This window comes from Cherax quadricarinatus, chromosome 17, assembly GCF_038502225.1.
Source record: "Cherax quadricarinatus isolate ZL_2023a chromosome 17, ASM3850222v1, whole genome shotgun sequence".
NCBI classification, from domain to species: Eukaryota; Metazoa; Arthropoda; class Malacostraca; order Decapoda; family Parastacidae; genus Cherax; species Cherax quadricarinatus.
This window is the reverse complement of record NC_091308.1, coordinates 3,984,039-3,996,957: the sequence shown is the minus strand read 5'-3', so window position 1 is coordinate 3,996,957 and position 12,919 is coordinate 3,984,039. Positions and strand designations below refer to the sequence as shown.

Below are 12,919 nucleotides of genomic sequence, written 5' to 3'. Positions count from 1 at the left end.
ACAGCAACTCACATAATTTATTACAATAATAAAACATCTCATAAAATTACCTGTAATGCACATTAAATAATCATTTAAATATCACCCTCCCTGACATTCCCAAGAGAGCACTGATAACTCATTACATACTATTCCACTGAACGAGTATTTTAAAGAAAAAAAGCTACGGTAATAACCATACTAGACTACAAACTGACAATGAAAACTAGATGACTCTACGGTTTTTCCAGAACCATTAGGAAATCTCGCATCTGCATAATAGTCTAGCTTGGATCAAAATGTTTTATCCAGTTTGTGGGTTATTTGGGAAGAGAGTTAGTTTAATATGTTTATTATGCACCCCATACCCATCCTGTGGGCGGTAGTCAAAAGATTACAGAGGTACGTAATTGGTCCAGGGACTGGACTCCAAAGTTTTGATAGCTGAGCAAGTTACAGAGGTAATGAACTCACAATTTACAAAGGTAATGAACTCACAATGCCTGCTTTCTCCTTTTTTCCTCATGGGAAGGGAAGAAACAGCCAGTTTGGTATATTTTGCCTGTTCTTGGGCATTTGTGAGTGAATTGGCATCAGATGTCACCAAGCCTTCACACACTGCCCAGTTTACCTGTTTGAGAGTATGATAGGTTTTTTATAATCATGTCTGCAAATATAGCATTATTACCACTAGGGAAGTGGTAGTATAAAATCACACAGATGAAGCTGGTATGTGGCTTAATATGTTTGCTTGGTTATGTGACATCATGCAGTGCCTGATTTCTTACCTATATTCATTGATCACTTTATTATGGTAAAACAGCAAGCAATTGATATAGTGTTATTATTAGCTTTAATTCCCTACATAACAGGTGAAGTCCCAATTTTAAATAGGCAGAGACTGACATTTCTTGAGTTTTGTTGGCACATGAGAATGTGTATATTTAGGTACCCTATGAACATTGATTCTCTTGAGTGGCTGTTTCATTAGGCTTTCCTAGTATAGTACTGTATATTTATTACTCATAAATGTGGGCTCTTAATTTAGAAATGCTAAACCATAATTAACTGTGACCCTTTACAAGCGTGCACTTTCTATGGAATATAATAATAATTCAGAGTGATGACTGGAGCAAACTCATGGCAAGTTCATATGTGGCAGCTACTGAAAACTTCAAAAATATGTATTGTTAATTAAAGAATTTAAGATGACAAAGATGCAATTTATGTGAACAGAACTAGAAAGCTCAAAGGCTAGTATGCACTAATAAACTAGTACCTTTGCCCAATTTTCTAAACTAATTCATCATTACTTGCACATTTCTAGGGGAAGCTGATTCCTACTGCATTGTCAAGTGTGAGGGAGAGACTGTTCGCACACCTGTTGCCAAAAATACAACAAACCCTACCTGGGACACAAAGGCAATCTTCTACCGTGCCAATCCAGAGGAACCAATTGTTATTGAGGTAAGACAAATAATGAAACATCTTAGTTATTTATCATTCTATAGCTCTCTTAATGAAAATGTATGTATTATATAATTTGAACTCAGATTTCACATGCTTCATAATTAGCATGATTTGATTCAAAAAATGTTTATCGAATTTCATTTCATGGATAACTTAGATTATTTACATTTTTCTTGGTGCCCATTATCTTTTTACTTGATGCACATCCCCTAAATTGTGTATCACAGGCTATGTAACATTTATATATATATATATATATAGCCAGAATATCAAAGTACTACAGTGGACCCCCGCATAACGTTGGCATCGCATAGCGTTAAATCCGCATAGCGATACATTTTATCGCTAAAATTTTGCCTCGCATAGCGCTAAAAAATTGGCTCAACGCGATTCGTCCGAGACGCATCCATGCGGCCTGAGCCAGCCTCACTTGTTCTGCCAGTGGCATTGTTTACAAGCCAGCCTCCGCGGTAACATTCAAGCATACAATCGGAACATTTCTTATTATTACAGCCTTTTTATAGTGAGTTCACCTGAAAAATAAGTGACCATGGGCCCCAAGAAAGCTTCTAGTGCCAACCCTACAGGAATAAGGGTGAGAATTACTATGGAGATGAAGAAAGAGATCATTGCTAAGTATGAAAGTGGAGTGCATGTCTCCGAGCTGGCCAGGTTGTATAGTAAACCCCAATCAACCATTGCTACTATTGTGTCCAAGAGAACGGCAATCAAGGAAGCTGTTCTTGCCAAAGTTTTAACTGTGCTTTCGAAACAGAGATCGCAAGTGATAGAAGATGTTGAGAGACTGTTATTGGTGTGGATAAACGAAAAACAGATAGCAGGCGATAGCATCTCTCAAGTGATCACAAGTGAAAAGGCTAGGAAGTTGCACGAGGATTTAATTAGAAAAATGCCTGCAACTAGTTGTGATGCGAGTGAATTTAATGCCAGCAAAGGTTGGTTTGAGAGATTTAAGAGGTGTAGTGGCATACATAGTGTGATAAGGCATGGTGAGGCTGCCAGTTCAGACCAAAAAGCAGCTGAAAAATATGTGCATGAATTCAAGGAGTACATAGACAGTGAAGGACTGAAACCTGAACAAGTGTTTAATTGTGACGAAACAGGCCTGTTTTGGAAGAAAATGCCAAGCAGGACCTACATTACTGAAGAGGAAAAGACACTCCCAGGACATAAGCCTATGAAAGACAGGCTTACTCTGTTGATGTGTTCCAATGCTAGTGGTGATTGCAAAGTGAAGCCTTTATTAGTGTATCACTCTGAAACTCCCAGAGCGTTCAGGCAAAAGAATATCCTCAAGGCTAATTTGTGTGTGCTGTGGAGGGCAAACAATAAGGCATGGGTCACTTGGGACTTTTTCTATGACTGGTTACACCAAGCATTTGCCCCCACTGTGAAAAATTATCTAACTGAAAAGAAATTAGACCTTAAGTGCCTCCTGGTGTTAGACAATGCCCATGGTCATCCTACAGACTTGGCAGAGCGACTTTGTGGGGACATGAGCTTCATTAAGGTGAAGTTTTTTCCTCCTAATACCACTCCTCTCCTGCAGCCCATGGACCAGCAGGTTATTACAAACTTCAAAAAACTGTACACAGAAGCTCTGTTTGAAAGGTGCTTTGTAGTGACCTCAGAAATTCAATTGACTCTCTTTAAGAGAGTTTTGGAGAGATCACTTTAATATCCTCAATTGTGTAAACCTTATAGGTAAGGCTTGGGAGGGAGTGACTAAGAGGACCTTGAACTCTGCTTGGAAGAAACTGTGGCCAGAATGTGTAGACCAAAGGGATTTTGAAGGATTTGAGGCTAACCCTGAGAGGAGTATGCCAGTTGAGGAATCAATTGTGGCATTGGGGAAGTCCTTGGGGTTGGAGGTTAGTGGGGAGGATGTGGAAGAGTTGGTAGAGGAGGACAATGAAGAACTAACCACTGATGAGCTGCTAGATCAACTTCAACAGCAAGAGGCCACACCTGAGGAAATTGCTTCGGAGGAGGGGAGAGAGAAATTGAAGAAGTTGCCTACTTCAAAGATTAAGGAAATCTGTGCAAAGTGGCTTGAAGTGCAAACCTTCATGGATGAAAATCACCATCAGACAGCTATTGCAAGCCGTGCTGGTGACTATTACACTGACACTGTTGTGAAACACTTTAGGAAAGTCATAAAGGAACGAGAGGTACAGGCCACTATGGACAGATATGTTGTGCGACAGAAGTCCAATGACTCTGAAGCTGGTCCTAGTGGCATTAAAAGAAGAAGGGAAGCAACCCCAGAAAAGGACTTGACACCTCAAGTCCTAATGGAAGGGGATTCCCCTTCTAAACACTAAAACCATCCAGTCTCCCCTCCTCCCATCCCATCAATCATCACATCTTCAATAAAGGTAAGTGTCATGTAACTGTGCATGTTTTCTTAAGTTTGTGTGTATTAAAATTAATATTTCATGTGGTAAAATTTTTTTTTTTCATACTTTTGGGTATCTTGCACGGATTAATTTGATTTCCATTATTTCTTATGGGGAAAATTAATTCGCATAACGATAATTTCGCATAACATTGAGCTCTCAGGAATGGATTAATAGCGTTATGCGGGGGTCCACTGTATTTGAAAATAAATGAATACACTATTTAAGAAGAGAGATGCTTATGTGAATGAGGTCAGGCCACTTTACCTTAACTCCATAATAGACCATGGCTGGAGGAGGGATGTTAAGAGTGGATCAGCAATTCACACACACCACTTCTTAAATCACATTTATGAGTAATAAATTCTATTGCCAATTCTTACAATTAAGAAGTGCTAGGTATTGCTATAGTTATACAGTTTTATCTACTGTAGTTAGTGCCCACAATAATTATCTGGACCTGCCTCCAACCTTTCCTAGAACAACCCCTCTCTCTCTTCCCCTCCTCTCCTCCACCCAGGATATATATGATATATATGCCCTCCTAGTCATTCTGTTTCTCTCTTAAATGCCCAAACCCCCTTATATTTCTCAAAAATTTCCGAGAAATAATGATGATGATGTTCAGGTTAATAGATTACATTTCTTCTGTATACTAGAGCTTGTTAATGTGTTGAATACTTAAAGGAAATTGAGTGAGTGACCAAAATAAAATATGCAATTGATGCTGTGATTGTGGTGATTTGCAGCACTTCCCACAGCTGCAGATCACCTCATTATGTAGTAGGTTGGTAGACAGCAACCACCCAGGGAAGTACTACCGTCCTGCCAGATGACTGTGAAACAAAAACCTGTAACTGTTTTGCATGATGGTAGGATTGCTGGTTTCTTTTTCTGTCTCATAAACACGCTAAGATAACAGGGATATCTTGCTACTCCTACTTACACTTTGGTCACACTTCACAGACACGCACATGCATATATATATATACATACATCTAGGTTTTTCTCCTTTTTCTAAATAGCTCTTGTTCTTTTTTTATTTCTTCTATTGTCCATGGGGAAGTGGAAAAGAATCTTTCCTCCGTAAGCCATGCGTGTCGTATGAGGCGACTAAAATGCCGGGAGCAATGGGCTAGTAACCCCTTCTCCTGTATACAATTGCTAAAAAAGAGAAGAAGAAAAACTTTATAAAACTGGGTTGCTTAAATGTGCGTGGATGTAGTGCGGATGACAAGAAACAGATGATTGCTGATGTTATGAATGAAAAGAAGTTGGATGTCCTGGCCCTAAGCGAAACAAAGCTGAAGGGGGTAGGAGAGTTTCAGTGGGGGGAAATAAATGGGATTAAATCTGGAGTATCTGAGAGAGTTAGAGCAAAGGAAGGGGTAGCAGTAATGTTAAATGATCAGTTATGGAAGGAGAAAAGAGAATATGAATGTGTAAATTCAAGAATTATGTGGATTAAAGTAAAGGTTGGATGCGAGAAGTGGGTCATAATAAGCGTGTATGCACCTGGAGAAGAGAGGAATGCAGAGGGGAGAGAGAGATTTTGGGAGATGTTAAGTGAATGTATAGGAGCCTTTGAACCAAGTGAGAGAGTAATTGTGGTAGGGGACTTGAATGCTAAAGTAGGAGAAACTTTTAGAGAGGGTGTGGTAGGTAAGTTTGGGGTGCCAGGTGTAAATGATAATGGGAGCCCTTTGATTGAATTTTGTATAGAAAGGGGTTTAGTTATAGGTAATACATATTTTAAGAAAAAGAGGATAAATAAGTATACACGATATGATGTAGGGCGAAATGACAGTAGTTTGTTGGATTATGTATTGGTAGATAAAAGACTGTTGAGTAGACTTCAGGATGTACATGTTTATAGAGGGGCCACAGATATATCAGATCACTTTCTAGTTGTAGCTACACTGAGAGTAAAAGGTAGATGGGATACAAGGAGAATAGAAGCATCAGGGAAGAGAGAGGTGAAGGTTTATAAACTAAAAGAGGAGGCAGTTAGGGTAAGATATAAACAGCTATTGGAGGATAGATGGGCTAATGAGAGCATAGGCAATGGGGTCGAAGAGGTATGGGGTAGGTTTAAAAATGTAGTGTTAGAGTGTTCAGCAGAAGTTTGTGGTTACAGGAAAGTGGGTGCAGGAGGGAAGAGGAGCGATTGGTGGAATGATGATGTAAAGAGAGTAGTAAGGGAGAAAAAGTTAGCATATGAGAAGTTTTTACAAAGTAGAAGTGATGCAAGGAGGGAAGAGTATATGGAGAAAAAGAGAGAAGTTAAGAGAGTGGTGAAGCAATGTAAAAAGAGAGCAAATGAGAGAGTGGGTGAGATGTTATCAACAAATTTTGTTGAAAATAAGAAAAAGTTTTGGAGTGAGATTAACAAGTTAAGAAAGCCTAGAGAACAAATGGATTTGTCAGTTAAAAATAGGAGAGGAGAGTTATTAAATGGAGAGGTAGAGGTATTGGGAAGATGGAAGGAATATTTTGAGGAATTGTTAAATGTTGATGAAGATAGGGAAGCTGTGATTTCGTGTTTAGGGCAAGGAGGAATAACATCTTGTAGGAGTGAGGAAGAGCCAGTTGTGAGTGTGGGAGAAGTTCGTGAGGCAGTAGGTAAAATGAAAGGGGGTAAGGCAGCCGGGATTGATGGGATAAAGATAGAAATGTTAAAAGCAGGTGGGGATATAGTTTTGGAGTGGTTGGTGCAATTATTTAATAAATGTATGGAAGAGGGTAAGGTACCTAGGGATTGGCAGAGAGCATGCATAGTTCCTTTGTATAAAGGCAAAGGGGATAAAAGAGAGTGCAAAAATTATAGGGGGATAAGTCTGTTGAGTGTACCTGGTAAAGTGTATGGTAGAGTTATAATTGAAAGAATTAAGAGTAAGACGGAGAATAGGATAGCAGATGAACAAGGAGGCTTTAGGAAAGGTAGGGGGTGTGTGGACCAGGTGTTTACAGTGAAACATATAAGTGAACAGTATTTAGATAAGGCTAAAGAGGTCTTTGTGGCATTTATGGATTTGGAAAAGGCGTATGACAGGGTGGATAGGGGGGCAATGTGGCAGATGTTGCAAGTGTATGGTGTAGGAGGTAGGTTACTGAAAGCAGTGAAGAGTTTTTACGAGGATAGTGAGGCTCAAGTTAGAGTATGTAGGAAAGAGGGAAATTTTTTCCCAGTAAAAGTAGGCCTTAGACAAGGATGTGTGATGTCACCGTGGTTGTTTAATATATTTATAGATGGGGTTGTAAGAGAAGTAAATGCGAGGGTCTTGGCAAGAGGCGTGGAGTTAAAAGATAAAGAATCACACACAAAGTGGGAGTTGTCACAGCTGCTCTTTGCCGATGACACTGTGCTCTTGGGAGATTCTGAAGAGAAGTTGCAGAGATTGGTGGATGAATTTGGTAGGGTGTGCAAAAGAAGAAAATTAAAGGTGAATACAGGAAAGAGTAAGGTTATGAGGATAACAAAAAGATTAGGTGATGAAAGATTGAATATCAGATTGGAGGGAGAGAGTATGGAGGAGGTGAACGTATTCAGATATTTGGGAGTGGACGTGTCAGCGGATGGGTCTATGAAAGATGAGGTGAATCATAGAATTGATGAGGGAAAAAGAGTGAGTGGTGCACTTAGGAGTCTGTGGAGACAAAGAACTTTGTCCTTGGAGGCAAAGAGGGGAATGTATGAGAGTATAGTTTTACCAACGCTCTTATATGGGTGTGAAGCGTGGGTGATGAATGTTGCAGCGAGGAGAAGGCTGGAGGCAGTGGAGATGTCATGTCTGAGGGCAATGTGTGGTGTGAATATAATGCAGAGAATTCGTAGTTTGGAAGTTAGGAGGAGGTGCGGGATTACCAAAACTGTTGTCCAGAGGGCTGAGGAAGGGTTGTTGAGGTGGTTCGGACATGTAGAGAGAATGGAGCGAAACAGAATGACTTCAAGAGTGTATCAGTCTGTAGTGGAAGGAAGGCGGGGTAGGGGTCGGCCTAGGAAGGGTTGGAGGGAGGGGGTAAAGGAGGTTTTGTGTGCGAGGGGCTTGGACTTCCAGCAGGCATGCGTGAGCGTGTTTGATAGGAGTGAATGGAGACAAATGGTTTTTAATACTTGACGTGCTGTTGGAGTGTGAGCAAAGTAACATTTATGAAGGGATTCAGGGAAACCGGCAGGCCGGACTTGAGTCCTGGAGATGGGAAGTACAGTGCCTGCACTCTGAAGGAGGGGTGTTAATGTTGCAGTTTAAAAACTGTAGTGTAAAGCACCCTTCTGGCAAGACAGTGATGGAGTGAATGATGGTGAAAGTTTTTCTTTTTCGGGCCACCCTGCCTTGGTGGGAATCGGCCGGTGTGATAATAAAAAAAAAAAATAAAAAAATATTTTTTTTTTTTTTTGTTACAAGTTGGCCATCTCCCACCGAGGCAGGGTGACCCATTCAACACTTTCAGCTCACTCATACATAATCAGTGTTTTTGCAGAGGCACCCAGATAGAACAGTTTAGAAGAATATACATATAAAGATATATAACATATCCCTCCAAACTGCCAATATCCCAAACCCCTCCTTTAAAGTGCAGGCATTGTACTTCCCATTTCCAGTACTCAAGTCCAGCTATATAAAAATAACCGGTTTCCCTGAATTCCTTCACTAAATATTACTCTGCTCACACTCCAACAGCTCGTCAGGTCCCAAAAACCATTCGTCTCCTTTCACTCCTATCTACCACGCTCACGCATGCTTGCTGGAAGTCCAAGCCGCTCGCCCACAAAACTTCCTTTACCCCCTCCCTTCAACCTTTTTGAGGATGACCCCTACTCTGCCTTCCTTTCCCTACAAATTTATATGCTCTCCATGTCATTGTACTTTGATTCATTCTCTCTAAATGACCAAACCACCTCAACAACCCCTCATCAGCCCTCTGGCTAATACTTTTATTAACTCCACACCTTCTTCTAATTTCCACACTCCGAATTTTCTGCATAATATTTACACCACACAATGCCCTTAGACAGGACATCTCTACTGCCTCCAACTGCCTCCTCGCTGCAGCATTTACAATCCAAGCTTCACCCCCATATAAGAAAGTTGGTACCACTATACTTTCATACGTTCCCTTCTTTGCCTCCATAGATAACATTTTTTGTCTCGACAGTTACCTCAATGCGCCACTCACCTTTTTTCCTTCATCAGTTCTATGGTTAACCTCATCCTTCATAAACCCATCTGCTGACAAGTCAACTCCCAAATATCTGAAAACATTTACTTCTCCCATACTCCTTCTCTTCAATGTGATATTCAATTTTTCTTTATCTAAATCATTTGATACCCTCATCACCTTACTCTTATCTATGTCCATTTTCAACTTTCTACCTTTATACACCTTCCCAAACTTGTCCACTAACCTTTATAACTTTTCTTTAGAATCACCCATAAGCACAGTATCATCAGCACAGTATCATCCCACCCCTCTCCCCAGCACCCTAGCATTTACTTCTTTTCAACCCCATCTATAAATATATTAAACAACCATGGTGACATTACACATCCCTGTCTAAGACCTACTTTTACCGAGAAGTAGTCTGTCTCTCTTCTACACACCCTAACCTGAGCCTCGCTATCCTCATAAAACTCTTTACAGCATTTAGTAACTTACCACCTATTCCATATACTTGCAACATCTGCCACATTGTGCCCCTATCCACTCTATTATATGCCTTTTCTAAATCCATAAATGCAATAAAATCTTCCCTACCTTTATCTAAATACTGTTCACATATATGCTTCAATGTAAACACTTGATCTACACATCCCCTACCCACTCTAAAACCTTGCTCATCCACAATCCTACATTCTGTCTTACCTCTAATTCTTTCAATAATAACCAAATTAGCTGTTCCTCCTCCCCTACTGCTTTTTTTTTTTTTAACTAAAGTTTATTTGCTCTGGGATATGTCACACTGTGACTGTTCCATTACATTACTCTGTGTGGGAAGGAGTCTTTTTATTATTACTGCACTGCCGTATTTTTACCTACAGATATGGAACAGTAATGTGCTAGTAGATGGGTTCATTGGACGGGCAGAAGTAGAAGCTCCAGTCAATGCGACAGTGATGCAGATAGAGCTACCACTGTATGGCCGAAGGAAAGAAAAAACAGTGGAGAAACAAGGAAAGCTTTTTGTACAAGTGTATAGCGATGATGACTTGACTAGTATCTAAACTGAATATTAAGAAGGAAGGTATCCTTATACACTACAATTTTTGTTAAGGGCGAGTTGTATACAGTACGAAAAAACATGGTGCACTCAATTTAAATACAATACATACTTTAATATGTAAATGCTTTTCTTTGTATAATAAGAATCATACATTTTTTACAGATTTTTTAAATAATATTTTGCATAATAAGGTGTTTTTTAAAGATTTTGTTACATGTAGTTGTTTGTGTATGTTTGTCTCATCACACTTATTATAGATATAAAAGGATGATACAATACATATACAGGTTTTACCAAAACTGAAACCCATTTAGTTTATTTGACATATTTATACATCATCTCTAATTTACTTAAATTGTGCAGTTCATATGTAAAAATTTATGCTATAATTTCTACTTTATTTAACACGATAATACAGTATGGTAGAACACCATATATTTGGCTAGATTGGGACAGGAGGCTGTCTAAATTTTTTATTTGTCTGAAGATACCAAGCATGAAGTTCTTGAAACTTTTTTTATTTTTTTTTCAAAGGAAACTCATCAGACAAAAGGAAAGTAAAAATCAAATAAAAATTGTGCTCATCAATCCCTGTTGTCCTTATCCTCTTTTACAGTATATGTACAGCATACAAATCATGTATTAGGTAAGGCTGAGAGGCAAAATTTTTTAATTCTTAAGCAGCGCTGTATAGCCCTTGTGGCTTAGCGCTTCTTTTTGATTATAATAATAATTTTAATTCTTAAACAAGATTTTATATAAAATATAATAGAATTTTACAATGATTTTGAGGATCATTAGATAAACCTACATTAATTAAACTCATCTGTAATTAGGTACTTTAAAATGCACCAACATATGCACAAAGCATATGGCTAAAATACTCATAATTTGCAAGCTCTGGTAAATGAACAAAATAGTTTAAATATCTCTCAAAAAAGACACCTTTTCCCTTCTGCTTAAACATTAGTACTGACCATGGCAACTATAATCCAACAGACCAATACAATAGAATGCATCATATTTGCTGATGTTAACCCTTTAACTGTCCAAACATAGATCTATGTTCATGTGTGTAGCGCTCTGAATATTGTGGGGAAAAAAATTGAAGAGCCCATTTTTCCCAGCATCCCCAAATCTTGTCATACTGCTCACACTGAGTGCACAGACCCATTCTCTCATGTCTAGGCAACTCAGGCCTATTGTGCCAAGGTTGAAAGCATGTAAAATAAAATGTAGATCTACATTCAGAGCGCTACGCACGTGAACGCAGATCTACGTCTGGACAGTTTAAGGGTTAATGATTAGAAATTTTAGCAGCATAAAATGGTGCATGTCTTATCAATTAGAGGAAATGTGTGTGCCAAGCTTGTGTAAACAATGAGCTGTGGTAGGAGTCAGGTAGAGTGAGCACCACCAAGATCTCACAAGTGCAAGACAAATTCATTATCAGCTTTGCCTACACTAATTTATGGCTTGATAAAATTGTTGAAAAAAATTCCTTTTTTTTTTTTTTTGTAAGCACGCCATTAATACATTTTCGTGGCTGTGGCTGCTGCAGCAGCCACAGCAACAAAAATAATAATTAAGTATAATTATAACAATATAATTACGACAATAAAGGTTAGTAGACGAGTTTGGGAGGGTGTGTAAAGGTAGAATGTTGAAAGTGAACATAGATGAGAGTAAGGTGACGAAGGTATCAAACGATTTAGATAAAGAAAAATTGGATATCACATTGGACGGAGGAGTATGGAAGAAGTGAATGTTTTCGGATATTGGGAGTTGACTTGTCAGCGGATGGGTTTATGAAAGATGAGGTTAACCATAGAAGTGATGAAGAAAAAAAAAGTGAGTGGTGCATTGAGGTATCTGTGGAGACAAAATTATCCATGGAGGCAAAAAAGGGAATGTATGAGAGTATAGTGGTACCAACACTAATATGGGTTTGGAGCATGAGTTGTAAATGCTGCAGAGAGGTGGCTGGAGGCAGTGGAGATGTTGTGTCTAAGGGTAATGTGTGAATTAAATATTATGCAGAGAATTCAGAGTATGGAAATTAGGTGGTGTGGAGTTACTAAAAGTATTAGTCAGAGGGTTGAAGAGGGGCTGTTGAGGTGGTTTGGTCATTGAGAGAGAATGGAACAAAGTAGAATGACTTGGAGAGCGTATAAATCTGTCGGGGGAGGAGGGCAGGGTAGGAGTCGTCCCCGAAAAGGTTGGAGGGAGGGGGTAGAGGCTTTGCAGGCGAGAGGTTTGGACTTCCAGCAAGCATGCATGAGCGTGTTAGATAGGAGTGAATGGAGACGAATGGATTTTGGGACCTGACGAGCTGCTGGAGTGTGAGCAGGGTAATATTTTGTGAAGAGATTCAGGAAAACCGGTCAGCTGGACTTGAGTCCTGGAAATGGGAAGTACAATGCCTGCACTTTAACCCGTAAACGGTCCAAATGTATATATACGTTTTTTCAACATTTGAAAGTATGTAAAAAAAGTAGATCTTCTTTTTGTTTGTTTACATTTGAAAATGTGTAAAAAAAGCTTTGATCTACTTTTTTTTTTGTTATATTTGAAAATATGTAAAAAAAAATGTAGATCTACTTTTGTAGCACTACACGTGAACGTAGATCTGCTTGGACCGTTTACGGGTTAAAGGAGGGATTTGGGATATTGGCAGTATGGAGGGACGTTTTAACCTGTTGTATCTGAGCGCCTCTGCAAAGACAGTGATTATGTATGAGTGATGGTGAAAGTGTTGAATGATTTAAATTTACTATTTCTTTTTGGGTTTTTCTTTCTTTTTGGGTCACCCTGCCTCGGTGGAAAA

The 12,919-nt window shown here is 39.2% G+C and overlaps 1 protein-coding gene across 4 annotated transcripts in view; it reads left to right on the top strand.

The window, feature by feature from the left end:
• The window catches only part of LOC128686414 (calpain-5), a 226,938-nt gene extending 216,258 nt beyond the window's left edge, over positions 1-10,680 (top strand). For all 4 annotated transcript variants that reach the window (XM_070085725.1, XM_070085726.1, XM_053773326.2 and 1 more), the window contains 2 exons: positions 1,307-1,446; positions 9,911-10,680. In XM_070085725.1, the coding sequence (XP_069941826.1) occupies positions 1,307-1,446; positions 9,911-10,093 (323 nt within the window). In that variant the 3' untranslated portion in view covers positions 10,094-10,680. The remainder of the gene's footprint in view (positions 1-1,306; positions 1,447-9,910) is intronic.
• The last annotated feature ends 2,239 nt before the right edge of the window (positions 10,681-12,919 follow it).